Source organism: Elephas maximus, chromosome 2 (genome assembly GCF_024166365.1).
Source record: "Elephas maximus indicus isolate mEleMax1 chromosome 2, mEleMax1 primary haplotype, whole genome shotgun sequence".
NCBI classification, from domain to species: domain Eukaryota; kingdom Metazoa; phylum Chordata; class Mammalia; order Proboscidea; family Elephantidae; genus Elephas; species Elephas maximus.
Window position 1 is genome coordinate 233,377,756 of NC_064820.1, and position 24,673 is coordinate 233,402,428.

Below are 24,673 nucleotides of genomic sequence, written 5' to 3' on the forward strand. Positions count from 1 at the left end.
ATTTGGTTTTGGTTATATATATATATATATATACACACACACACATACATAGATGACAACCAAACCAGCTGCCATCGAGTCGATTCTCATTCACAGCGACACTATAGGACAGAGTAGAACTGCCCCATAGGGTTTCCAAGGAGCACCTGGTAGATTCAAACTGCCGACCTTTTGGTTAGCAGCCATAGCGCTTAACCACTGCGTCATATACATTTGAGGCAGTGGGGGTTCAGTGGTAGAATTCTCAACTCCCGCGCCGGAGACCCAGGTTCTGGTCCTGGCTGATGCTCCTCATGCCCAGCCACCACCTGTCTGTTAGTGTAGGCTTGCATGTTGCTGTGATGCTGAACAGGTTTCAGCCGAGCTTCCATTACTAAAAGAGGCTAGGAAGAAAGGCCTGCCAATCTACGTCCAAAAATCAGCCAACGAAAACCCTGTGGATCACAAGGGTCTGATCATGGGAATGGTGCAGAACTGGGCAGCATGTTGTTCTGTTGTATGTGGGGTTATCAGGAGTGGAGGCCCACTCGACGGCAGCTAACCACAACATACACATATATGTAATAAAGTTTAGGAGGTTACTTTCAAAGGTTCTATTAAGCATCTGTAAATACAGTCTTTTAATGTTTAACTGTTTTAATCATGATTATGTTTGGACTTTGTACACAACAACCCTGAACAGCTAATGGCACTCATCCTTGATGAGCCTTGACCATGGGCCCTATGGGCGAGCAGAAGGCACCCCACCTTACACAGATATGAGGACATCCTCAGCTGTCCTCCCTGCCTGGGTCTCTAACCCTTCACCCACGCGGTCACTGTGGAGATTACCATCTGGCCTGATTTAGGAGCCCCGAGGCAGAAGAAAGGCTGGAGGGGCCCCGAGAAGGCAGCCTGAGAGTAAGTGTGGAGGTGTGAGCCATCATTCACGTTGTAGAAGGAAACATCCCCGGCCTCATAGTCCAGGAAGATCCCCACATGGCTGGGGGGCTCCATCAGTGTGAAGGGGGTGGCATCCGAGAACATGGGTAAGTATTTCTTCCCCTTGGACAGCTGCACGACCCAGAATCCATTTGCAGGGGACTTGGGGACCCGGTCCTTCCGGCTAATGTTGTCTCTGCACACACCCAGAGCCCACAGCGCATCCCCGGTGAGGTTCATGCCCACCTCCCAGTAATGCCTCCCCGTGGAGAAGGCCGTCTGGCCCACCACGCAGGGGTAGGCAAGGAACCTGTCCTTGCTGCGGAGAGTGCTGTCCAGTGGGCAGTTGAGGTAGCACCTCTGTCGGCTCTCGTACAGGAGAAGGTAGGGGTACGCTGTGGCAGCATCAGGTACCACGTCCACTATAGGCAGCACAGGACCAAGGGAAGGCAGAGCCACCATGGGTTAAAATGGGGAGAGCCCTAGCAAGTGGCCAGATCTTCACATGGCAGGAAAACGTGGGATAGGGCTCTATCCTATGGTCCTCCTAGCCCCCTTAACTCCCAGAATTCTCCCCTCCACTGACACCAGCAGTCAGGCCTGAGAATTCATAGTCTCTTCCTTGGAAGTAGAGTCCTTATCTCTGGGAGCATGTCATCTGGGCTATCTCAACCTCTTGGGTTTGAGCTTGATGACAAAGCCAAGGTCAGAGGCCTGGCTGCTCCATCGACTATATTCCTCTGCCCCCATATAACTGAGCCTATGAATTCTTAATCCCCTACCCCAACTGTGGACATTGGTGTTGGTAAGGAAATGGGGGGGAGGGGAGGCATCATTTGGGCAGCTCGACCAGCTTCATCCTTACTAATGGGAAAAAGCATCCCCCATGAGGTGGACCCTGAATAAAGCCACCTGTATACAAAGGCAGCAATGAGAACAGAATACAAATACGATAATAAAATTAAAACAGAACACAAATACTTCCGACACTGAAGTCTGAGACCCGGGACGAGTTCCACTCATCGGGAGCTATGGCCCTGTGTGGTGGTTAGCTCCTGAGGCTGGGGGGCGGGGCAGGGTGTTGTCCAGTCCTGGCCCTAGGTCCCCACTTACCTTGGAAACACTTGAGCACCTCTATCTGCCCAGGAACCCTGCACACGGTCTTCAGCCCAGTGGGGATGGCTGCTGGGTACTCTATCTTCAGGTTCTTTATCCTCCAGTGAACACAGTTCTCATTGCCCCCTCTGGCTCGACAAGGGCCCCCCCCCCAGTCCCACCACTGCCTCCAGGGAAGCACAAGTGACCACATACCTGTCAAGTGGGTGATTCATATCCTGTGAGAGAAATGGAGACAGGAATCATGGGAGCTCCCCTCACCACCATCCTTAAAACCTCTGAAAGTCCCCCCTCATCAGTTTGCAGAGCAGCTCGGTCATCTCTGTCAGGCGTTTCTTTCCCAGAACCGTTGCACCCCCACCCTGGCCCTCTGCACTGTCCTCCCACCAAGGTCTGCCTTCTGCAGTACACACGTCACAGCCTCTCAGCCCCAGTCAGGCATGTGAGATCCAGCTGGTGAGCAGGAAAGAGGAAGGGCTCAGGAGACCACGCCATGTTTGGAAAGGAGCCCTTGGTGCTTTGAAACCAGACAGTCCTGTGACCTGGAGCAATTCCTGTACTTTCTTATCCATTTCAGGTGGGGTGGGTACTGACCCACTGTTACTCATTGAATTGTGTCCCCCAAAAGATATGCTGAAGTCCTATAGGGCTGCTACGAGTCGGAATCGACTGGACGGGCACTGGGTTTGGTTTGGTTTTTTTTTTTTTAACTCCTGTACTTCTGAATTTGACTGTTATGGATTGAACTCTGTCCCCAAAAATATGTGTTGTAAATCATAAACTCCTGTACTTATGAAGAAGCCCTGGTAACATAGTGGTGAAGAGCTTGGCTGCCAACCAAAAAGGTCAGCAGTTCAAATCCACTCTCCACTCCTTGGAAACCCTATGGGGGCAGTTCTACTCTGTCCTATAGGGTCACTGTAAGTTGAAATTGACAGCAATGGATGGATATAATCCTATTTGGGAATGGGGTTTCCTTTATTATGTTAATGAGGCCATATCATTGTTGGATATGTCTTAAATCGCTCACTTTTGAGATCTAAAAAGAGCAGATTAGGTACAGAACCAAGGAAGCCCAGATGAGGGAAGGTAGATGCCAGGCCACATGAAGATCACCACGGAACCAAGGAACAGAAACTGAAGAGACAAGGACCCTCCCTCAGAGCCAACAGAGGGAGAAAGGCTTCCCAAGAGCCACTTACCCTAAATCCAGACTTTTAGCCTCCTCAACTGTGAGAAAATAAACTTCTGTTCAATAAAGCCGCCCACTTGTGGCGTTTCTCTTACAGCAGCACTAGATAACTGAGAGTTACCTTGCTTAGAAATAGGGTCTTTGATGACATCATTTCACTTGAGGTCATAAGGGAGTAGGGTCAGGTCCTAATCTAATCTGAGTGGTGTCCTTAGAAAAGAGAGACATAGAGGAAGGACAGCCCTGTGACGACCTCTCTGTGAGCCAGGAATCACGAGAGACATAGAGGAAGGACAGCCCTGTGAGGATCTCTCTGTGAGCCAGGAATCACGAGAGACATAGAGGAAGGACAGCCCTGTGAGGATCTCTCTGTGAGCCAGGAATCACGAGAGACATAGAGGAAGGACAGACCTGTGAGGATCTCTCTGTGAGCCAGGAATCACCAGAGACATGGAGGAAGGACAGCCCTGTGAGGATCTCTCTGTGAGCCAGGAATCACCAGAGACATGGAGGAAGGACAGCCCTGTGAGGATCTCTCTGTGAGCCAGGAATCACCAGAGACATGGAGGAAGGACAGCCCTGTGAGGATCTCTCTGTGAGCCAGGAATCACCAGAGACATGGAGGAAGGACAGCCCTGTGAGGATCTCTCTGTGAGCCAGGAATCACCAGAGACATGGAGGAAGGACAGCCCTGTGAGGATCTCTCTGTGAGCCAGGAATCACCAGCTGTCACCAGAAGCTGGGAGAGAAGCACAGAACAGATTCTGCCTCAGAGCTTCAGGAGGAATCAACACAGCCGGCACCCCGATCTCAGACTCCTAGCCTCCAGAGCTGTAAGACCATAAATTTCTGGTTTTTAAACGCCACCCACTTTGTGGTATTTTGTTATGGCAGCCCTAGTGAAACCAATACACCCACCCAGATAAATACAGCCATGATGTGAAGAAACTGGGGGTGGAGCGGGGATGGAATGAGAATAGGTTTGGCTCTCTCACCCACCAAGAAGACAACTTGGGAGGGGAGAGGGAAGCCAGGTAACAGCGATGAATGGCTCTAGAGCCTTCTTTAGAATCAGGAGGGAGGTCCCAAGATGATGGTTTTACATTTCTGGCCTTTCAGCCCTGCTTTTTTAGGAAGGCAGTGTACCTCCTGCAGAGCGATGAACTGCTCAAGATGACCCTACTCGCCATTGTCTTTGTGATTCACACAGACGGGTGAGTGGGACTATGCAAATAAGACGTATGGAGCCCTAATGAAGGGATTGGTCAATTTTGTCATCCCGCTGGGCTTCAAATGAGCCACCCCAGAAGAGGAAGGAGAGGATCTCACTACCACCAAGGAAGAGGAGCCAGGAATAGAATGCATCCTTTGGATGCAGAATCCCTGCACTGAGAAGCTGCGGGAACCAGGAGACTGAGAGAGAGCCATAACGCTGGAGACAGGAAGAAGCAGAGGCAGAGAAACCGTAGCAGGAGAGGCAGGAGACTGCACTGTGGGCCATGAGCCCTCGGATCAAGAAGGCTGAGCGCCTTCAGCAAGAGGCCTGCTGGCTGAGTAGGGGGCCCCCAGGCACTTGGTAGAGTTAAGTTTGCTGACCCATGGAGCCAGAGCTGAGCCCCTTCTGGCAGAGGCTTACTGGTGGAGTGGGGTACCTCAGGGCACTTATCGGCAGAGCTTTTTAACACTTGCAGGGCAGAGGCCAAGGGCCAAGAGAGGCGTGCCTCCAGGCATCGCTGAGAAGAGGCTGTCCCAGGGGAAGAGCTGTATGCTGGGCGTTCCTGAACCTGAATTGTAACCTGTTACTTCCCTAATAAACCCCATAATCGTGAGTATTCTCCGTGAGTTCTGTGTGGCCATTGCAATGAATTATCGAACTCAGCAGAAAAGTAGAGGGTGCTGTGGGAGGGACAGTTGGTGTCAGAGTTGGTCAAAAGGTTGGAGGGCAGAGGCATATCTGGACACCCGGGAAAACATGTTGACAGGCCAGTGGAGGTGGAGGGGGTTAAACGGGGTTTTTCAAACTGCAAGCCCCAGCCCTGCAGTGGTCATGAAATCCATTTATTGGGTTGTGGATAAATTGGTTTTTAATGAAGTAGTATAGTAGACAAAATATTACCCAAAGTTAGGGTGATTATATAATTTATCATCTAAACCAGGACATCTTACTTGAGAACAAACCCCACAGGATGTCAAGACAATGGGGATAAAACTGGGACTGTCCCAGGCAAACCGAGGCATATAGTTACCCTACACATAGAGTCTGTCTCATGAGACTGTTTCTAGAAGTGTGTGTGTCTGAGTCACAGTGAGATATATATTTACTGTCGACTCTTGTCAAAACATATACAGTCATGCGTCGCTTAACGTCCACCATATGTTCTGTGAAATAGGAAGTTATGCGATTTAGACATTGTGTGAAGATATTATATACAAGCAGTCCCCTTACAAGGGGTAGTTATGAGCCAACCCCTGTAAAACCTATTACATTAAAACCTTATGGAAGCCGGCTGGACAAACCCCAGAGCTGTATCCACTGCAGGAGGCCAGCTTTGCCAGGTGTGCAGCAGCAGCCCAGGCAGGGGCTATGCCAGCAGCCGGATTGGGACTTTGCACACGTCCAGGTACGGGGCCGGGGGCATACAGGGTGGAGAAGAGGTGGCCTTGGGGACTAGGCCATGAGCGGGTGAACAGGTGCTGGCAGCGCAGTTGGCAGCTGGCTGTGGCAGCCCTGGCTGCCAGCCGCCCTATTGGTGCAGACGCTGCTGCTGCTGCCAGGAGCTGGGAGCCTGCCAGCACCCCAAGCTGGGCGAGCGCCCCTGCCCGCGAATGCAGCTGGAGCGGAGGAATTGTGGTGAGCTCTGCCCTGCGCCAGGGGTGAACAGACTGCGGGGCTGCTGGGCGGGTGCATGAAGCTAGGAGGAGGCAGAGGAGCGCTTCCAACATTGGGTGGGATGTGCCCTGGAGCCCTGTTGTTGCTCTTCGCTCTGGGGATTTGGGGTCTTTAAAACTATCAGGGGCAATAATAAAAAGAGAGCTGCTTAAAAAGAAAAAATGGGAGCACAGACGTATATGTGGTTGGACATTGCTCAAACAGACGTTATACAGGCTGTGCCTGTACTTAGATGTACCAGAGTCATCTACTTGTCAGACCAAATCGCCCCAGCATCTTCTAGGGGACACAGGAGCAGACCCATTGCTGGCCAGCTGTCTAACCATCCCCAGCGGCCTTGCCCAGCTTTGGCCACGTGACGAGCTCCTGCCAGTGAAGTCGTGTGTGCCTGTCTGGCCATGGAGCCCTTCACACTGTGGCCACCAGTCCCTAGGGGTTGGAGGGGCCCCAGGTAGAAATCACCACTCAGACTGAAGAACATGTTTCAGTTGGGTTTCAGCCATTCTGTGTGGGGCTTTCTTGCCCCAGCAGTTCAGTGTCCCCTACAAGTCAGATCTCAGCCATGGGGACCCTGTCTTATTACTATGCCCTGATCCCACGAGTGTGCTGCAGTCACAAGGGAACTGATTCTAAAAGGATCCATGATTCTCCGCCTGTTTCCGCTCCCGCGGGCACAGCCCCCTCACCTCCGGGACACCGCCCCTCACCTGCAGCATCTGCAGTGCCGAGTGCTCCCTTTTGTCCTCCAGCTCCAGGAGCAGCATCTCCAGGGAGCAGTTCTGCTGGGCCAGGACGGCCTTGTTCTCACGCAGCTTCTCTGCCGTCTGATCCTCCTCCTTCTTCAGGGCCTGGAGAAGGCGCTGCTCCTCCTCAGCCAGGAAGATGCACATCTTCTCAAACTCCATCGCTATGCGGTCTCTTAGGTTCCTCACCTTCTCCTGGGGAGACAGGGGCGGTGTCACCCCACCTTCACATGCGCACCTAGGCAGGCTGCCTTCCGGTCTTTTCCTAACAGACTGCAGCTGGGCAGGGCCTGTTCTTGGAGGGGCCAGCCCAGGAGCTGCCACCACAGGATCACCTGAGCCCCCCTTGTGCGAAACTGGATTTATATGTGGAACCAGGGGATAAGACAGGTCTCCCAAGGGTCCCCCAACACTATCACTGTGATGTAACCCACTGGGTAACCCCCAAACGGCAAATGTCCAGAGTTTTTGTCCCCTGGAGCAAGCATTTCTTGTGTTGGAGAAAGGAGGAAGCCTGTGGAGGCATCCCCCACCACAAGTAGGAAACATAAAGTGGAAACTAGAAATCCAAACATGGGTCGATGTAGCAAAGACACAGATGGGGCTAGAGGCAAAAAACAGAGGCCCAGAAAGTTCCATGTAGAGAAGCAATCCCTGGAGTTCCAGGGCCTATTCCCTCTTCTTTCTGGGGTGTCACCTCGTCTCTTCTTTGGGTCTTACTGAAGAGCAGCCAGGAGAAGTTGCTGCCCTGGGTCCTTCTACATTCAGCTGTCGTGAGCCCTGCTTTCCAAAAGGTCCCCAGAAGAATGAGGAGGAAAAGGGGCCAGAGGAGGAGAGAAGGTGGGGAGTGGGCAGTAGCAAAGGCCACTTGGCTGTTATGGATTGAATCATGTACCCCAAAGAGATATGCTGAAGTCCTAACCCCTGTCCCTATGAACATGACCCTGTTAGGGGAAACAGAGTCAGCCCTGGTGGTGCAGTGGTTAAGGGCTCTGGCTGCTAACCGAAAGGTTGGCGGTTTGAATCCACCAGCTGTTCCTTGAAAACCCTGTGGGGCAGTTCTACGCTGTCCTATAGGGTCACTATGAGTTGGAATTGACTCGACGGCAACAGGTTTGGGTTTTTTTTTTTTCCTTTGAAGATATCAGTTAAATCATACGGAAGTAGGGTGGGTGCCAATCCTAATCCCTTCTGAGTGGTGTCTTATAAAAGGAAGGAATAGACATGGAGAGAGGGTCACACACAGGGGGAAGACACCAGGTGAAGATCCACCTACCAAGCTAGGAACACCAAGAAACACCCACAGCTACCAGAAACGGAAGGAGACAAGGAAAGATCTTTCCCTAGAGGGAGCATGGCTCTGCAGCCACCCCGAATTTGAACTTCTGGCCTTCAGGGCTGTGAGAAAATAAATTCCTGTTCTTTAAAGCTGCCCACATTATGGTATGTTGTGATGGCAGCGCTAGGAAACTTACACAGTAACAAAACCCTGAAAATGCCAGAGCCTGTTAACCATGTTTCAGATAGCCTGGCTGGCTCGGCACCCGGTTTGGGTCTACTTTCTGAGGTTCCATTTTTTCATCCATAAATAGTAATTCCCACCTCAAGGTAGGGATCTTTGTGAAAACTGAGATGGTGTGAACTTGTGCAAGCTCTAAGGCCACGTGGACACCAGGCCTGGTGGGTGCTCTGGTGTCTCGCTGACCCTAACCCACAGGGCGGTAGAGGAGACCGTTCCCCACTTTGACCTGGTCAGAACTTATTTCAAGCCCCGAGTCTTCCTGCCCTCTCAGCTGCTGTGTGCCCTGTGGGGCAGACACCTGCCTGCCATTCTTTCATAGTCTGGTCTTCTCTGGCCAGAGCCTCCTCAGTCTTCATCATTTCCTCTCTCAGGTACTCCATGTTTTCCTCCAACTTCGCCTACAGGACACACAAACCGCAGTATATGAGGACAGTGGATCTGTGCCCCCCCGCCACCCATCTGGATTGTACTCTCCTGCAGCCTCTCCCCCCTGAAGACCATCCTAAGGGGGGTCCCCTAGAAGGTGAGCACGTGGTGGCCAGGAGCCTGGGGCCAACAGCTGGTGGGCTCTGTGTGAACAGGTGAGTTCTCTGGTGAGACAGACCAGCAGATGCGAGACAGTAGCTCCGCCACATTCAGGAGTCTCCCAGGCACCACTGGGCATGGACACGTTATACAAAGGAACTGATGTGAAACAGCTCTCCACGTCAAGGGTAAGACAAACAGAATCTTTTTAGCTGTGGTTAATTCACGAGCTTTAAGTGTGAGAACAGTCTGGACTTCCAGGGCTCTGCTTCCTCTCTTTCCTCTTCCTTTTACTTGACCCCCTCAGGCAGATAGACCTCCCAAAGCGGTCCTGACTCTCACCCAGATCACAGGAGCCCATGACAACCTCAAAATCTACTCTGTCCTATAGGGTCGCTATGCGTTGGAATTGACTCTACGGCAACAGGTTTGGGTTTTTTTTTTTTTCCTTTGAAGATATCAGTTAAATCATACAGAAGTAGGGTGGGTACCAATCCTAATCCCTTCTGAGTGGTGTCTTATAAAAGGAAGGAATAGACATGGAGAGAGGGTCACACACAGGGGGAAGACACCAGGTGAAGATCTACCTACAAACTAGGAACACCAAGAAACACCCACAGCTACCAGAAATGGAAGGAGACAAGGAAAGATCTTTCCCTAGAGGGAGCATGGCTCTGCAGCCACCCCGAATTTGAACTTCTGGCCTCCAGGGCTGTTAGAAAAAGCAAAAAAAAAAAAAAAAACTTTTTTTCAGGTGTGGTCACCAGACCAGCAGCAAGGCATCGATTCTGACTCACAGCAACCCTATAGTACAGAGTAGAGCTGCCCCATAGGGTTTCCAAGGAGCAGCTGGTGGATTCGAACTACCGACCTTTTGGTTAGCAGCTGTAGCTCTTAACCACTGTACCGCCAGGGCTCCACGAACTTCTCAGAAACACAAACTCTTGGACCCCATCCGGCCCTGCTGAATCAGAAACTCTGGAGGCGGTGCCAGCAATCCTGCTGTCCCCAAACCTCGGTGATGTTAATGTGCTGTAGTTGGCTTTCTCAGGTGAGTGGTATCCTTCCCATCATTTTCCTGGCACCCATACAGTCTCATGGAGTCCCTGGTGGTGCGAGTATTTCTGTGCTTGGCTGCTGAAGGTTGGAAGTTTAGGTCCACCCAGAGGTGCCTCAGAAGGAAGGCCTAGTGGTCTACTTCTAAAAAAACCAGCCACTGAGAACCCTGTGGGGCACACGGGGTTGCCACGGTCGGAATCCTCGCGAGGGTGTGTGATCTTCTCATAGGAGCGACACGCCGGTTGTGTGTTAAGTGAACGAGAAGAAACTACCTTCCCCCGGGAGGCTGCCAGTTTAAGATGCCCCTGGTTCCAGAAGCGGGTAGAACACGGGTGGAAAGGGACTGCCAACACCCTGAGCGGGAGACCGGGATCAGCCAGAGGGTGCTGTGCTCGGGAGGCACGTTCCTACGGAGCGCAGTGCTTCCAGGCCATTTCGTGCGTCCCTGTGCTGAAGTGCAGCCTAGTCTGCTCCCCACACTGCGCTGTCACCGTGCATGTCCCTGGGATTTATGTTGGCATGGTCTCTGTGGGCCACTGCATATGTTTATGACCTCTCTGTGTGTTATGGATTGAACTGTGTCCCTCCAAAATAGGTGCTGGAATCTTAACCGCTATACCTGTGCACGTGATCCTGTTTGGAAATGGGGGTTTTCTTTTGTTATGGCCAACGAGGCCATGCCAGTGTAGATGTATCCTAAGCTCAATCGCTTCTGAGTTATGGACAGACCAGAACAGACACACGTGTGAGAACGTACATGCATGCATGCACACAGGAAGACAGATGCCTTGTGAGGACTACCTACAAGCCAAGGAACTTGATGGAATCAAAGAATGCCCAGGGCTACTGACAAGCAAGGAATCAACAAGGCCAACACCTGTTTTAGACTTTTAGCCTCCAGAACTGTGAGAAAATCATTTTTTCTTTAAAGCCATCTGACATGGATTGAATTATGTCTCCCCCAAAATGGGTGTATCAACTTGGTTAGGCCATGATTCCCATTATTCTGTAGTTGTCCTCAATTTTGTGATTGAAATTTTATGTTAAAGAGGATTATGGTGGGATTGTAACACCCTTACTAAGGTCACATCCCTGATCCAGTGTAAAGGGAGTTTTCCCTGGGGTGTGGCCTGCATAGCCTTTTATCTCTTAAGAGATAAAAGGAAAGGGAAGCTAGCAGAGAGTTGGGGACCTCATACCACCAAGAAAGCAGTGCAGGGAGCAGAGCACGTCCTTTGGACCCGAGGTTCCTCCATGGAGGAGCTCCCAGTCCAGGGGAAGATTGATGACAAGGACCTTTCTCCAGAGCCGACAGAAAGAGAAAGGCTTCCCCTGGAGGTGACACCCTGAATTTGGACTTTTAACCTATTTTACTGTGAAGAAACAAATTTCTCTTTGTTAAAGCCATCCACTTGTGGTATTTCTGTTACAGCAGCACTAGGTGACTGAGACACTATCCACTTGTGATAGTCGTGTAATAGCTCACTAGCTAGTTAAGACAACTCCTGAATAACCTTGGAGGCAGGCTCTCTTGCCAACCCGGCCACCTGTCATGGATTGAATTATGTCCCCCGCAAAATGTGTGTATCAACTTGGTTAGGCCATGATTCACAGTATTGTGTGGTTGTCTTCCATTTTGTGATTGTAATTTTATGTTGAGAGGATTAGGGTGGGATTTAACACCGCCCTCACCTCCCTGATCCAAGGTAAAGGGACTTTCCCTGTGGTGTCTGAAGAGATAAAAGAGAAGCAAGCGGAGAGTTGGGGACCTCATACCACCAAGAAAGCAGCACCAGAAGCAGATCATGTCCTTTGGACCTGGAGTCCCTGCGCCTGAGAAGCTCCTTGACCAGGGGAAGACTGATGACAAGGACTTTCCTCCAGAGCTGTCAGAGAGAGAAAGCCTTCCCCTGGAGCTGACACCCTGAATTCAGACTTCTAGCCTACTGGACTCTAAGAGAATAAATTTCTCTTTCTTAAACCATCCACCTGTGGTATTTCAGTTATAGCAGTACTAGATGACTAAGACACCACCCATCTAGTTTTGTCCTGTAACCAAGAGAAAGCTTTCACAGTGCTGTTCTCCATGTTGGGGTCTATTGCAGCATTCGGTAGCCTGCCCTCCCTCACACATGCCCTCTCCTCCCAACATACCTTGGCCCTCTGGGGTGGAGCCCACCTTGTAATCCTGGATGGCCTCATCGATAGGGAAGACGGTGTGGAGCCGGTGTTCTCGGGACTCCCTGCAGATCACGCAGATAGGGCTCTGGTCCTCCTGGCAGAACAGCTTCAGCAGTTCCTGGTGTGTCTTACACAGGTCCCTCTTCTGGAGGCTGGGGTGCTGGCGCGCCATCTCGGCCACTTTGGTCAACAGGCGATTGGGCCGGAGGTTCCTCTGTGGGGACATCTCCCTGCACTCAGGACAGGGGAAGGAACCCCTTCTCTTCCGTCTCCCTTTCTTCCCTCTCCCTTTCTCCCAGCTCATCTGGATGCATTCCCGGCAGAAGTTGTGGCCACAGGCCGTCATCACCGGGTCTGTGAAGTAGTCCAGGCAGATGGAGCAAGTGGCCTCCTCCTGAAGCTTTCTGGCAAGTTCCACAGCATCCATGGCTCCTGGGCAAGAAACCAAGAGAGCTGTTTGGCTTTAAGTACCTCCCAGAGGAAGTCTGAGGTGAGCAGTTTCCCCTCAGGCATCCAAGCCGACCCTGCCCACAGAGCTCCTTGGCTTTATCCCAGGTGCTGGGCATGTTATGAGGGTGAAAAATAGGGGTTCATATTTGCCATTTTAGCCTCTTCAACCAGAGGCACAAATACCTTCCAAGAAACCCCCACAGAACAAAGGAAAACAGAAACTCTTCCATTGGGAAGTGAGGCGTGAGTGGGGTAAAAGACACACACAGACACACACTCAAACGTATGCACACACCAGATATTATCCCTCCCTACTTCAAAGGGCTGTTGTTAAGACCAGATTGGATAAAAAATTTGGAAAGTAATTTCTAAACCACAAGCACTGTACACATTCTTTCCTTTTTTACAATTACTTATAGCCGATGGTGGCATAGTAGTTAAGAGCTACCGCTGCTAACCAAAAGGTTGGTGGTTTGAATCCACCAGGTGCTCCTGGGAAACCCTATGGAGCAGTTCTACTCTGTCCTATAGGGTTGCTATGAGTCAGAATCAACTGGACGGCAACTGGTTTGGGTTTTGGGTATAGCTATGGAAACCCTGGTGGTGTAGTGGTTAAGTGGTATGGCTGTTAGCCGAAAGGTCAGCAGTTCAAATCCACCAGGCCCTTCTTGGAAACTCTATAGGGCAGTTCTACTCAGCCTTATAAGGTCACTATGAGTCCGAATCGACTACACGGCAATGGGTTTGGGTTTTTTTTGGTTTATAAAGATGGTTTTTCAGACATTTTAAAGCCTCTTCCATCCGTTAATTTTATCAAGAGCTTTGCGTGCGGAGCATTTAATATAAGCTCTCTCACTAAATTCTCAGTAACTGTAGGCAAAAAAAAAAAAAAAAAAAAATTTTTTTTTAAATTTTTTGTAGGCAGGGAGGAAACCCTGGTGGCTAGTGATTTAGTGCTGAGGCTGCTAACCAAAAGGTCAGCAGTTCGAATCCACCAGGCGCTCCTTGGAAACTGTGGGGGTAGTTTTACTCTGTCCTACAGGGCCTCTTTGAGTCGGAATCGACTCGACGGCAACGGGTTTGGTAGGCAGGGATGTGATTGCCCTTCCTTGTAAACAGAAGCCGGGTGCCCAGAGCGGAGCCTCTGGCTGAGGGGGGACGGAAAGCCATCCTACCCAAGTGGGTCCACTCCTTCAGATTAATGTCATTGGACAGGCCACTTGCGTTCCCTACAGTGCTTCTTCAGCGTGAACGCAAGGGCTAAACTAGTTGATCGGTCTGGTCATAGTGATCTATGGCTTGAATTTAGGAACATCTTTAGAGGCAGAAAAAGGCGGAATAAAGGCAAGGAGCTCAGGTTTACAAGGGCAGGAGGTGAGCCAGGTACCTTGACATGAGATTTAGAGCTGATAGCCGAGAACTGCGCAGTGCAGGAAAGCTGGTGATCCCGCAGCCGGCCCCTGGGCAGGGATGTCCACTCTCTCCCCTAAAGGGATTTTACTCACAGTGTTGGGGGAGCGCGCGCAGAAGCGGGAAGGCGGCACTGGCGGCCGCACCGAGTACCGCCCACCGGGCCAAATAAGCCAACCGAGAGCCGCGAGGCGAGGCTTGGAATAGCTGGGTGTGCTGGAAGGAGACCCTCGAACCAATTGTAGGGCCGAGGTGGTGGGGGACGGGGGGAGGGTCGGTGGAAGGGCAGAGCTTTGTGGCGTCAGCGGAGTGGGGGGGACAAGCAGGGGTCTGGTTGGCGGGGCGCGGGAGGAGTTTGCCCGGATGTGTGCAGGCAGGCAAGGGAGAGGTTTCGGGGTTCAGGCTTCTCGTTGGCGGGGTGTGAGTTGCTGGGAGGCAGCGCGTTCCCGGCTCCCGCGCGGTGGGATCCCCCGCTTGACCTGCGCCCTGTTCCAGGGAGGTGAGCTGGCGTCTCGACCCGGGGCTGGAGAGGAGGGACGGGGCCCTCGCGGTGGGGTTCTTGCCAGCACCCCGAAGTGGTTTCATCTGGAACACCACCCTCAACCCTGGCTGCCCGCGGCTGGGCGCTGCTCCCCACTCCTTGTCCCAGGAAGCCGACAGATGAGGAAACTCAGGCTGAGGCTGCCCGGCGGTCCCCACCCGAGAAAGCCTGCTGAGGCCGGAGTCCCAGCGCGGCCTGCCCACTTGAGACTGCGGGACCGGGGAGCAGATGGGCTGCAACGTTAAGCAGCCCTGTCCCTCCATTTCCAGAGGCGCGCGGATCTGGCGAGTGGGTGCAGACTTTGCGGGTGTGGACGGCTTGGCAGCTGGACCTCCGTGCTGGGGGCAGCCGGGACCCCCTCCCTTTCGCCTGCCCCGGGGTGGAGTGTGTGCGTTTCCTTCGTGGCTGCCCCTCCTCACTAGACAGAACACAGGACAAAAGCAGGGTTTGTCTGGTTCGGTCGTCCCTGTGTGCCCCTGGGACAGGCGGGCTGGGTGGACACTCGGAAAAACGTGCGTAACGAGTGAATTTGGTCCGTGAATCCTCAGTCCCTGACCACCTCTGCGTGTCATTTTCATCAGTGAGGATATTTAAAGGCAGCATTTTATGAAGTAAAATGTAGAGAACATTGAATTATAATTAATATTGTTTTTCAGCTTCATTTCCATAGCATAGTAAAAGCTTGGTATTGGGAGGGACCTTAAAAGTTAAATGGTTGGATCACCTTGCCAAAGCAGTAACCCGTGCAGACAGACAGGCAGCCTCATGGTGAGTCCCACTATTGGTAATCCCCACTGGTAAGAATTGCTTTATGTGAGGTGCCTAGCTACCTCCCTGCAACTTCTCGCCCTTGATTCTTCTTTTGCCCTTTGAAACAACACAGAGTGATCTCTCCTGCTTTTATATATTAAAACCAAACCAAACCTGTTGCCGTGGAGTCGGTTCTGACTCATAGCGACCCTATAGGACAGAGCAGAACAGAGTAGAACTGTCCCCATAGGGTTTCCAAGGAGCGGCTGGTGGATTCAAACTGCCCACCTTTTGGTTGGCAGCACAGCTCTTAACCACTGTGCCACCAGGGCTCCATTTTGTATGATAAAAACAGCCCTTCAAATATCTGAAGGTCTCAATTTTGATATCCACCCCACACCCCCTTTCCTGACCACCAAGTTGTTCCTTCTCCAGCCTGAACCTCAGCAGCTGCTACGTGACCTGGTATCCAGACTTCCTTCTACTGTGATCCTGTTTCTCTGTAGTTATGAAAGTGCCTGCTGTATCAGTCAAGATTGTGTTGCCATAACAAACAGCCCCGATAGCTCAGTGGCTCAGAGTCAAATGTGATTACCTACCCTCACTATGGGTTCATTGTGGGTTGCCTGGGACTTTGCTCCAGGATGTTCTTGCTCAGGGAGGCAAATTAACAGCCTCCAACATTTGAGATGTTGTCAGTCCCCAGGACGGGGCTCACCTGCTCTCAAGGGTCACGCCTCGTCTGCACTCATTTTTTTTTGGCCAAAGACCCTCTCCTTTACACACCTATTTCAAGGGGTTAGAGATGGGCTTCCTACCATGTTCTCTGAAGGAGAAGAATATGAATTTGGTAGATAGCTTGGGCATCTGTCCTGGGGAAGCTCATGTGCTTACTGACTGGGGATGCTCATTGCTCTGTTCCCAACTCACCTGAAGAAATGTAGAAAGGCTCTGAATTCAGTCTAACAATAAGCACCATGAATTTACGGAAGAAAGTCAATGGATTTTCCCTTGGTTACTCAGGTACCCACACTCCCCAAGCTTTTTGCACTGATCACTTCTCCTAGCTGCCTGCCTGGGGATGGGGGCTCTGCCTAGGGGTGGGGGCTGCCATCTCAACATCCATGATAAAAAAAATTACCAAATCCGTTGTCCTGAAATCAGTTCAGACTCACGACGGCCCCATGCGTTAGAGTAGAACTGAGCTCCATAGGCTTTTTTTTTTTTTATGTGGTTTGCCAGTTTTTTATTGTTTTTGTTGCTGAGAATATACACAGCAAAACACACACCTCTTCAACAGTTTCGGCATGTATCATACAGGGGCGCTGATTACATCCTTCGAGCTGTGCAGCCATCCTCACCCTCTTTTTCTGAGTTGCTCCTCCTCCATAACATAAATTCAATGGCCCCTATGGTTTCTATCTAATCTTTTGAGTTGCTGTTGTCACTTTGATCCCAGATAGATAGTTCTTAAAAGTTCTTAAGAAGACATCAAGGGATATTTTTGGTTTATCTCAGGGCAGTAGTTTCCGGGGTTCATCCACCCTCCGTGGCTCAAGGAAGCCTGGAGTCCGTGAGAATTTGAAATTCTGTTCTGCATTTCCCCCTTTGATCAGGATTCTTCTACAGTAATGGTAGCCAGGCACCATCCAGTTCTTCTGGTCTCATGGCAAAGGGGAACATTTGTCTATGGAGGCAGTTAGCCACACATTCTGTATCCTCCTCCTATTCCTAATTTTTTCTCTGTTGGTCCAGGCAAATAGAGATCAATTGTTGTGCCTTAGATAGCTGGCTTGCAATTTTTTAAGACCCGATGCACTATACAACAAACTAGGAGGTAGAAAAGAAGTATTAAACTCATTATTATGCGAATTAGCTGGGATGTCACATGAGACCATGACCCTAAACCTCTAAACCAAGGAGCCAAATCCCATGAGTTTTTTGCTTGTACATAAGCAACCTCAGCAGCTGCTTGCTCTTTTGTTGTGGTTGTTGTTGTCCTAAATATATCTATCACACAACTTCTGCCAATTCAACTTTTTACAGGTGTATAACTTATCAACAGTACTTACAATAATCGGCTGTGCAAACTTGTCCTTAATCAATGTGATATTTCCATCTCCGTTAGCCCCCTTTCCCCCTTCCTCCCGCCCCTGGTAACCACTAATAAACTTTGTTCTCTATACATTTGCCTTTTCTTGTATTTTTATATAAGTGCGGTCATACAATATTTGTCCTTTTGTGATTGACTTATTTCACTCAGCATACTGTCTTCAAGCTCCATCCATATTGTAGCATGTATTAAGATTTCATTTCTCCTCCCGGCTGAGTAGTACTCCATTGTACCACAGTTTATTTATCCATTCACCAGTTGATGGGCATTTAAGTTGTTTGCACCTTTTGGCTATTGTGAATAGTGCTGCAGTGAACATTGGTGTACAAGTCTCTGTTTGAGTCTCTGACTTCAAGCCTTTTAGTCTACACATAGGAGTGAAATCCTGGGTCATATAGTAGTTCTGTTTTTACTTTTCTGAGGAACTGCCACACTGGTTTCCACAACAGCTGTATCATTTGGCGTTCCCACCAGCAATGGGTAAGTGTTCCAATTTACCCAAATCCTCACCAACATTAGTTATTTTCTGTTTTGTTTTTTTTAATTTTAGCCATCCTCCAAACCAAACCAAACCAAACCCATTGCTGTCAAGTCAATTACAACTCATAGCAACCCTATAGAACTGAAAAGAACTGCCCCATAGGGTTTCCAAGGATTCAAACTGTTGACCTTTTTGGTTAGCAGCTGAGCTCTTAACCACGGCGCCACCAGGCCTCCTTAGCCATCCTACCCGTTTGCCATCCTAGTGGGAGTGAAATTGTACCTCACTGAGGTTTTGATTCACGACTCTCTGATGGCCAATGATGCTGAGCATCTTTTCATGTGTTTGGTAACCATTTGAATGCCTTCTTCAGTGAAATGTCTATTCAAGTCCTTTGCCCATTTTAAGATTGGGTTATTTGTCTTTTTGTTGTTAAGTTGTCAAAATTTTATATATTTTGGTTATTAGATTCTTATTGGATACATGGTTTCCAAAGATATTCTCCGAGTCAGTAGTTTGTCTTTTTACCTTTCTGGTAAAATCTTTTGATGCACAAAAGTTTTTCATTTTTGTGAGGTCCCATTTATTTATTTTGTCTTTTGCTGTTTGTGCTTTTGCTATTATATTAGATAATCTATTGTTAAAAGCCAGGCCTGACAGCACTGCCCCTGCTTGTTCTTCTAAGAATTCTGTGATTGTAGTTTGCACATTTAGGTCCTTAATCCGTTTTTAATTTGTTTTTGTGTATGGTGTGAGGCATGGCTCCTGTTTCATTTTTCTGCGTGTGGTAATCCGATTCTCCCAGCACCATTACAGAAGATATGTTTCTTTTCCCATCTAATGGACTTAGCCGCCTTGTCAAAAATCCATTGACCATAGATGTGTGGGTTTATTTTTGAACTCTAAATCCTATTCCGTTGATCTATGTGTTTACTGTTATGCCAGTACTAGGCTGTTCTGATTACTGTAGCTGTATAATATGTTTTAAAATCAGAGACTATGAGTCCTCCTACTTTGTTCTTCTCTTTCAACATTACTGTAGCTATTCAGGGCCTCTTGCCATTCCATATAAAGTTGAGGATTGGTTTTTCTTTTTCTGTAAAGAAGGCTGTTGGAATTTTGATCGGGATTGCATTTTATCCATAGATTGCTTTGGGTAGTATTGACATCTTAACAATATTAAATCTTCTGATCCATGAACATTCCCATTTGTTTAAGTCTTCTTTAATCTCTCTCAGCAGAGCTTTATAGTTACCATTTATAAGTCCTTCATGTACCTGGTTAGATTTACTCCTAGGTATTTTATTCTCTTAGATGCTGTTTTGAATGGAATTGTTTCCCTAATTTCCCCTTCAGACTTCTCATTGCTGGTGTATAGAAAACCAGCTGATTTTTGTTTGTTGACCATGTACCCTGCAACTTCGCTAAATTCCTCTAGAAGCTTTCCATAGACTTTTCTTGACTGTAATCTTTACAGAAGCAGATTGCCAGGGCTTTCTTCCACAGCACCAGCCTTTCTATTAGCAATGAGTGTAAACCGCTCCTGCCACCAAGGACCTTTTGGTCTCACAATGATAGGTATAATTTATACTACAAAAGCCCTTCTCCAAATGCAAGGTTTGGAGCCAGTGGCTGAGGATCTTCTTTTCCTGAGTTACTTGGCACCCAGTTGCTTCTGATTTGCCATTACTTACCACTTTCCTCTTTCTTTTTGGTCTCTTTTACCTCTACTGAACCATATTGGGCAAGCCTTCTTTCCTACCCACAGGGGCTGGGCCCAGGGAAGGGAGGATGTGTGAACTGGAAGCAGGCAGAGCAGTGCTTTTCCAAGGTGACCATGCCGGCCACCACCTCCCTGAGAACAGCTTGCAGCCTGTCTAAGGGAACCCCCACCAGGGACTGGGGATCAGATGGCCAAAACCCAGTTCTCTCTCCAGTAGGCCACCTGCCCCTGTCCTGAAGAAAGATGGCCTTGGACCAGGGTCCATGATAGAGGGCAAAACACTATCCTCTGAGCCACCCCCTCCCCTGGTTGATTTGAAAGCCATGCTGGTTCAGTGGTAGAATGCTTGCCTTCCAGTTGGGAGACCCAGGTCTGTCTCCTCATACACAGCCACCACCCACCTGTCAGTGGAGACCTGGTGTGGCTCTGATGCTGAATAGGTTTCAGTGGCGCTTTCAGACCAAGATGGACTAGACTAGGAACCAATCATGGGGACAGTGCAAGACTGGGCTGCATTTCCTTCTGTTGTGCACGTGACCACCACGAATTGGGGCTGACCCCCTGGAAGCTAATGACACCAACAACTGAGGGTAAGAAGTAGCTCCAGCTGGATCCCTGAAACACACATAGTCTGGAGCCCCCAGGTCCCCTGGTACTTGCTTAAAAGATACAAACACTCTGTCAACTCCAGAGAATACAGCCAGGGTCCTCTTGTCACCTCTACACATGTGGCAGAGAGAAGAAGTGTGGACACCCGTTTTAGACTGAGCAGAGATCCTTGCAAGAGCCGAAACCCCTCAGACGACAGATATGTGTATCTCTATCAGCATTGTTTCCAGGGCAAACATGGAAGCGACACCACCACTCAGAATTAAAGAGTTTTAGGGGCTCGTGTTACATTTCAGGTCCCCAGGTGGCACAAATGGTTTGCTTTTGACTACTAACCTGAGGGTTGCTGGTTCAAACCTGCGCAGCGATGCCATGGAAGAAAGGCCTGGTGGTCTGCTACCACAAGGATTACAGCCGAGAACACCCTATGGAGCCATCCTACTGTGGACACACGGGGTCTCCGTGAGCCAGAACTGGTCTGGTTTTCTGGCTTATGTTAACCCTATGGGGCCATCCTACTGTGGACACACGGGGTCTCCGTGATCCAAAACTGGTCTGGTTTTCTGGTTTATGTTAACCCTATGGGGCGATCCTACGGTGGACACACGGGGTCTCCGTGAGCCAAAGCTGGTCTGGTTTTCTGGCTTATGTTAACCCTATGGGGCCATCCTACTGTGGACACACGGGGTCTCCGTGAGCCAGAACTCGTCTGGTTTTCTGGCTTACGTTAACCCTATGGGGCCATCCTACTGTGGACACACGGAGTCTCCGTGAGCCAAAACGGGTCTGGTTTTCTGGTTTATGTTAACCCTATGGGGCCATCCTACTGTGGACACACGGGGTCTCCGTGAGCCAAAACTGGTCTGGTTTTCTGGCTTATGTTAACCCTATGGGGCCATCCTACGGTGGACACACGGGGTCTCCGTGAGCCAGAACTGGTCTGGTTTTCTGGCTTATTTTAACCCTATGGGGCCATCGTACTGTGGACACATGGGGTCTCCGTGAGCCAGAACTTGTCTGGTTTTCTGGTTTATGTTACATTTCACAGGACAGAGCAACCACCTCGGAAGCCCTGATGTCTTCAAAGAGTGATTTGTGCAAATAACACTTTGAAGTTTTTACATGATTATGGAAAATAGAACATAATTATACATTTTTACCCAAGTCTGTGTGCCTTTCTGCAGCTGTGTAAGAAGGGGCCCCGCAGCCATTTCTGAGGTTTTTCTCCCAGTGGTTAGGAGCCCTGCAGTTTTCAAGCATTTGGGGCTGGGGAGGGGACCGTGCAGTGGCAGTAAGCAGGCCTGAGAAGCAGGAAAAATCATAATTAACAATGGGAAAGAAAAAGACTAGGACTGTTAACCAACGAAGTCAGGGCATGATGTGCTGTGCCTACACAAGGGAGCAGAAATCGGCATCCACCACTGGTCCAGTGCCCTGCGAGGCCCGGGGTTGTCAAGGTGTTGCCACTAGCTGGGTGGGATAGCCCAACAGTCATGGATTGAATTATGCCCCTTGCCCCAAAAAATGTGTGTATCAACTTGGTTAGGTCATGATTCCCAGTACTGTGTGGTTGTCCTCCATTTCATGGTTGTAATTTTATGTTGAGAGGATTAGGGTGGGATTATAACACCACCCTTACTCAGGTCACCTCCCTGATCCAATGTAAAGGGAGTTTCCCTGGGGTGTGGCCTGCACCACCTTTTATCTCTCAAGAGATGAAAGGAAAGGGAAGCAAGCAGACAGTTGGGGACTTCATACCACCAAGAAAGAAGCCCCAGGAGCAAAGCGTGTCCCTTAGACTCGGGGTCCCTGTGTGAAGAAGCTCCTTTTCCGGGTGAACATTGATGAAAAGGCTGACAGAGAAAGAGAGCCCTCTCCTGGAGCTGATGCCCTGAATTTGGACTTGTAACCTACTAGACTATGAGAAAATAAATTTCTCTTTGTTAAAGCCATCCAACTTGTGGTATTTCTGTTATGGCATTACTAGATGACTAAGACACCAACTAATAAGTCACAGAGGTGAGATTCAAATCCCTGCCTACATTGTGCGTTTACACCAAACCGTCTCCTAACCATTAGTGTCTCCCTAAGATCCTTTCTACAATTCCATCAGCCCCTGTGTTTTCTTACTCCCTTGCCAGAAGGTGGAGGAGGGAGACTAGATATGTAACTGGGGTGCCTCTCCTAATGGGGAGGCCTGCTGTGTCTTTCCACAGGCTGGTGTGCTGTGTCATTTCCATGTTTGGGGGTAAGCCGCCTATTACTCACGCGTGGAAGTTACACACAGCTGGAGGATTTTTAATGAAATTCTAGCATTTCTTTTTTTTTTTAACTTAGTTATTTTTAATAAATACTGTTTTAATTAGAAATAGGTGTTGTGTTACTTTATGTTATCTGGAGAAAAGTGCCAATATCACATTTAATTCTAACTGTATTAGGTATATGTTGTTGTTAGTTGCCATCAAGTCCGTTCTGACTCATGGCGACCCCACGTGTGCAGAGTAGAACGGCTCCATAGGGCTTTCAAGGCTCTGACCTTTCAGATGCAGATCAACAGGCCTGTCTTTCAAGGCGCATCTGGGTGGGTTTGAACCACCAACCTTTTGGAAAATAGTCAAGCACTTGACTGTTTTCACCACCCAGGGACTCTCTCTCTCTATATATATATGTATATTTGACTACATACATTATATGTAGAGAGAGAGAGAGAGACCTTGGGTAGTGTAAACGGTTAATGCACTCAGCTGCTAACAGAAAGGTTGGAAGTTTAAGTCCCCCCCAGAGGCACCTCAGAAGAAAGGGTTGGTGATCTACTTCCAAAACATCAGCATTGAAAACCCTGTGCAGCACAGTTCTACTCTGACATGCATGGGGTCGCCATGCGTTGGAATCCACTCGCCAGAATGTGAAATGTCGTGCACTCACTGAAGTATAGACGATGCTCATGGAGAGCATCGGTGTCAAGATTCTTCATGCACCAAGAGGCTTCCTGGAGCAGCAGTTGGTGACCAGCTCCTGCTGGATTGGTACTTGGTGTAGGACAAGCACTTTTTAAAGAACAGATTACAACACAAGCTTTCTGTGATTAAGGCACATTGTGGCCAAATTAATGTTGAATAAATAGCTGATATTGTTGATAGGAAAAGAAAAACCAAGCCCATAGCCATCGAGTCAATTCTGACTCATAGCAACCCTATAGGACAGAGTAGAGCTGCCCCGCAGGATTCCCACAGAACGGCTTGGTGGATTCGAACTGCCTACTTTTTGGTTAGCAGCTGAGCTCTTAACCCCTGCACCACCAGGGCTTCATTGTTAATGTAAAACCAAACCAAACCCATTGCCGTTGAGTCAATTCAGACTCATAGTGACCCTATAGGACAGAGTAGAGCTGCCCCATAGAGTTTCCAAGGAGTGCCTGGTAGCTTCAAACTGCTGACACCACGGCTTGGGTCAGGCACACCTTAGCCCTCAAGGTGACATCTTTGCTTTTCAACACTTAAAGAGGTCTTTTGCAGCCGATTCGCCCAATGTGATGCCTCTTGATTTCTTGCTGGCTGCTTCTATGGGTGTTGATTTTGGATCCAAAGATAATGAAATCCTTGACAACCTCAATCTTTTCCCCATTTATCATGATGCTTCTTATTGACCCAGTTGTGAGGATTCTGGTTTTATGTTGAGGTGTGATCCATGCTGAAGGCTGTGGTCTTTGATCTTCATCTGTAAGTGCTTCAAGCCCTCTTCACTTCCTGCAAGCAAGGTTGTGTCATCTGCATAATGCAGGTTGTTAATGAGTCTTCTTCCAATTCTGATGCCCTGTTCTTCTTCATACAGTCCAGCTTCTCAGATTATTTACTCAGCGTGCAGATTAAATAGGTAGGGTGAAAAGATACAACTCTGACGCACGCCTTTCCTGACTTTAAACCAGGCAGTATCCTTGTTCTGTTCCAAAGACTGCCTCTTGATCCGTGTACAGATTCCTCATGAGCACAATGAAGTGTTCCAGAATTCCCATTCTCAGCAATGCTATCCATAATTTGTTATGATCCGCACAGTCGAATGCCTTTGCATAGTCAATAAAACACAGGTAAACATCCTTCTTGTATTCTCTCCTTTCAGCCAGGATCCATCTGACCTCAGCAATGATATCCCTAGTTCCATGTTCTTTTCTAAAACCTGCCTGAATTTCTGGCAGTTCCCTGTCTATATACTAATGCAGCCGATTTTGAATGGTCTTCAGCAAAATTTTACTTGCGTGTGATATTAATGATATTGTTCTATAATTTTCACATTCAGTTGGATCACCTTTCTTTGGAATAGGCATAAACATGGATCTCTTCCAGTTGGTTGGCCGGGTAGCTGTCTTTTAATAATTTTAGATTGTTATAATTTGTGGAAAGACATATTGCTCAAATTGTAATGATTTCTTTATCCACCTCCTTTTTTACTT

At 49.1% G+C, this 24,673-nt stretch overlaps 1 protein-coding gene and 1 long non-coding RNA gene across 2 annotated transcripts; one reads left to right on the forward strand and one right to left on the reverse strand.

Annotated features, from left to right (window-relative positions):
- Positions 1–229: 229 nt before the first annotated feature.
- On the reverse strand, positions 230–12,576 carry LOC126070693 (E3 ubiquitin-protein ligase TRIM17-like). Its single transcript, XM_049875129.1, has 6 exons — positions 12,148–12,576; positions 8,681–8,782; positions 6,827–7,054; positions 2,233–2,255; positions 2,035–2,135; positions 230–1,343 (listed from the first exon to the last, which is right to left on the reverse strand). Exons 1-6 carry the CDS (start codon positions 12,574–12,576, stop codon positions 796–798), a joined length of 1,431 nt encoding a protein of 476 aa, XP_049731086.1. The 3' UTR covers positions 230–795.
- On the forward strand, positions 3,601–5,898 carry LOC126070700 (uncharacterized). The gene is made up of 3 exons (XR_007516249.1): positions 3,601–4,062; positions 4,921–5,054; positions 5,769–5,898. It is a non-coding gene; the product is annotated as an uncharacterized LOC126070700 (long non-coding RNA).
- Positions 12,577–24,673: the final 12,097 nt, after the last annotated feature.

What these genes read in the sequence shown, in the direction of transcription:
- LOC126070693 (XM_049875129.1), bottom strand. Translation starts at nt 12,576, where the DNA reads ATGGATGCTGTGGAACTTGCCAGAAAGCTTCAGGAGGAGGCCACTTGC. An exon ending in TGAAAGAATGGCAGGCAGGT is followed by an intron (nt 7,055 to 8,680) that starts GTCTGCCCCACA and finishes TCTCCCCAGGAG; the next exon opens with AAGGTGAGGAACCTAAGAGA. An exon ending in ATGAATCACCCACTTGACAG is followed by an intron (nt 2,136 to 2,232) that starts GTATGTGGTCAC and finishes TGTTCACTGGAG; the next exon opens with GATAAAGAACCTGAAGATAG.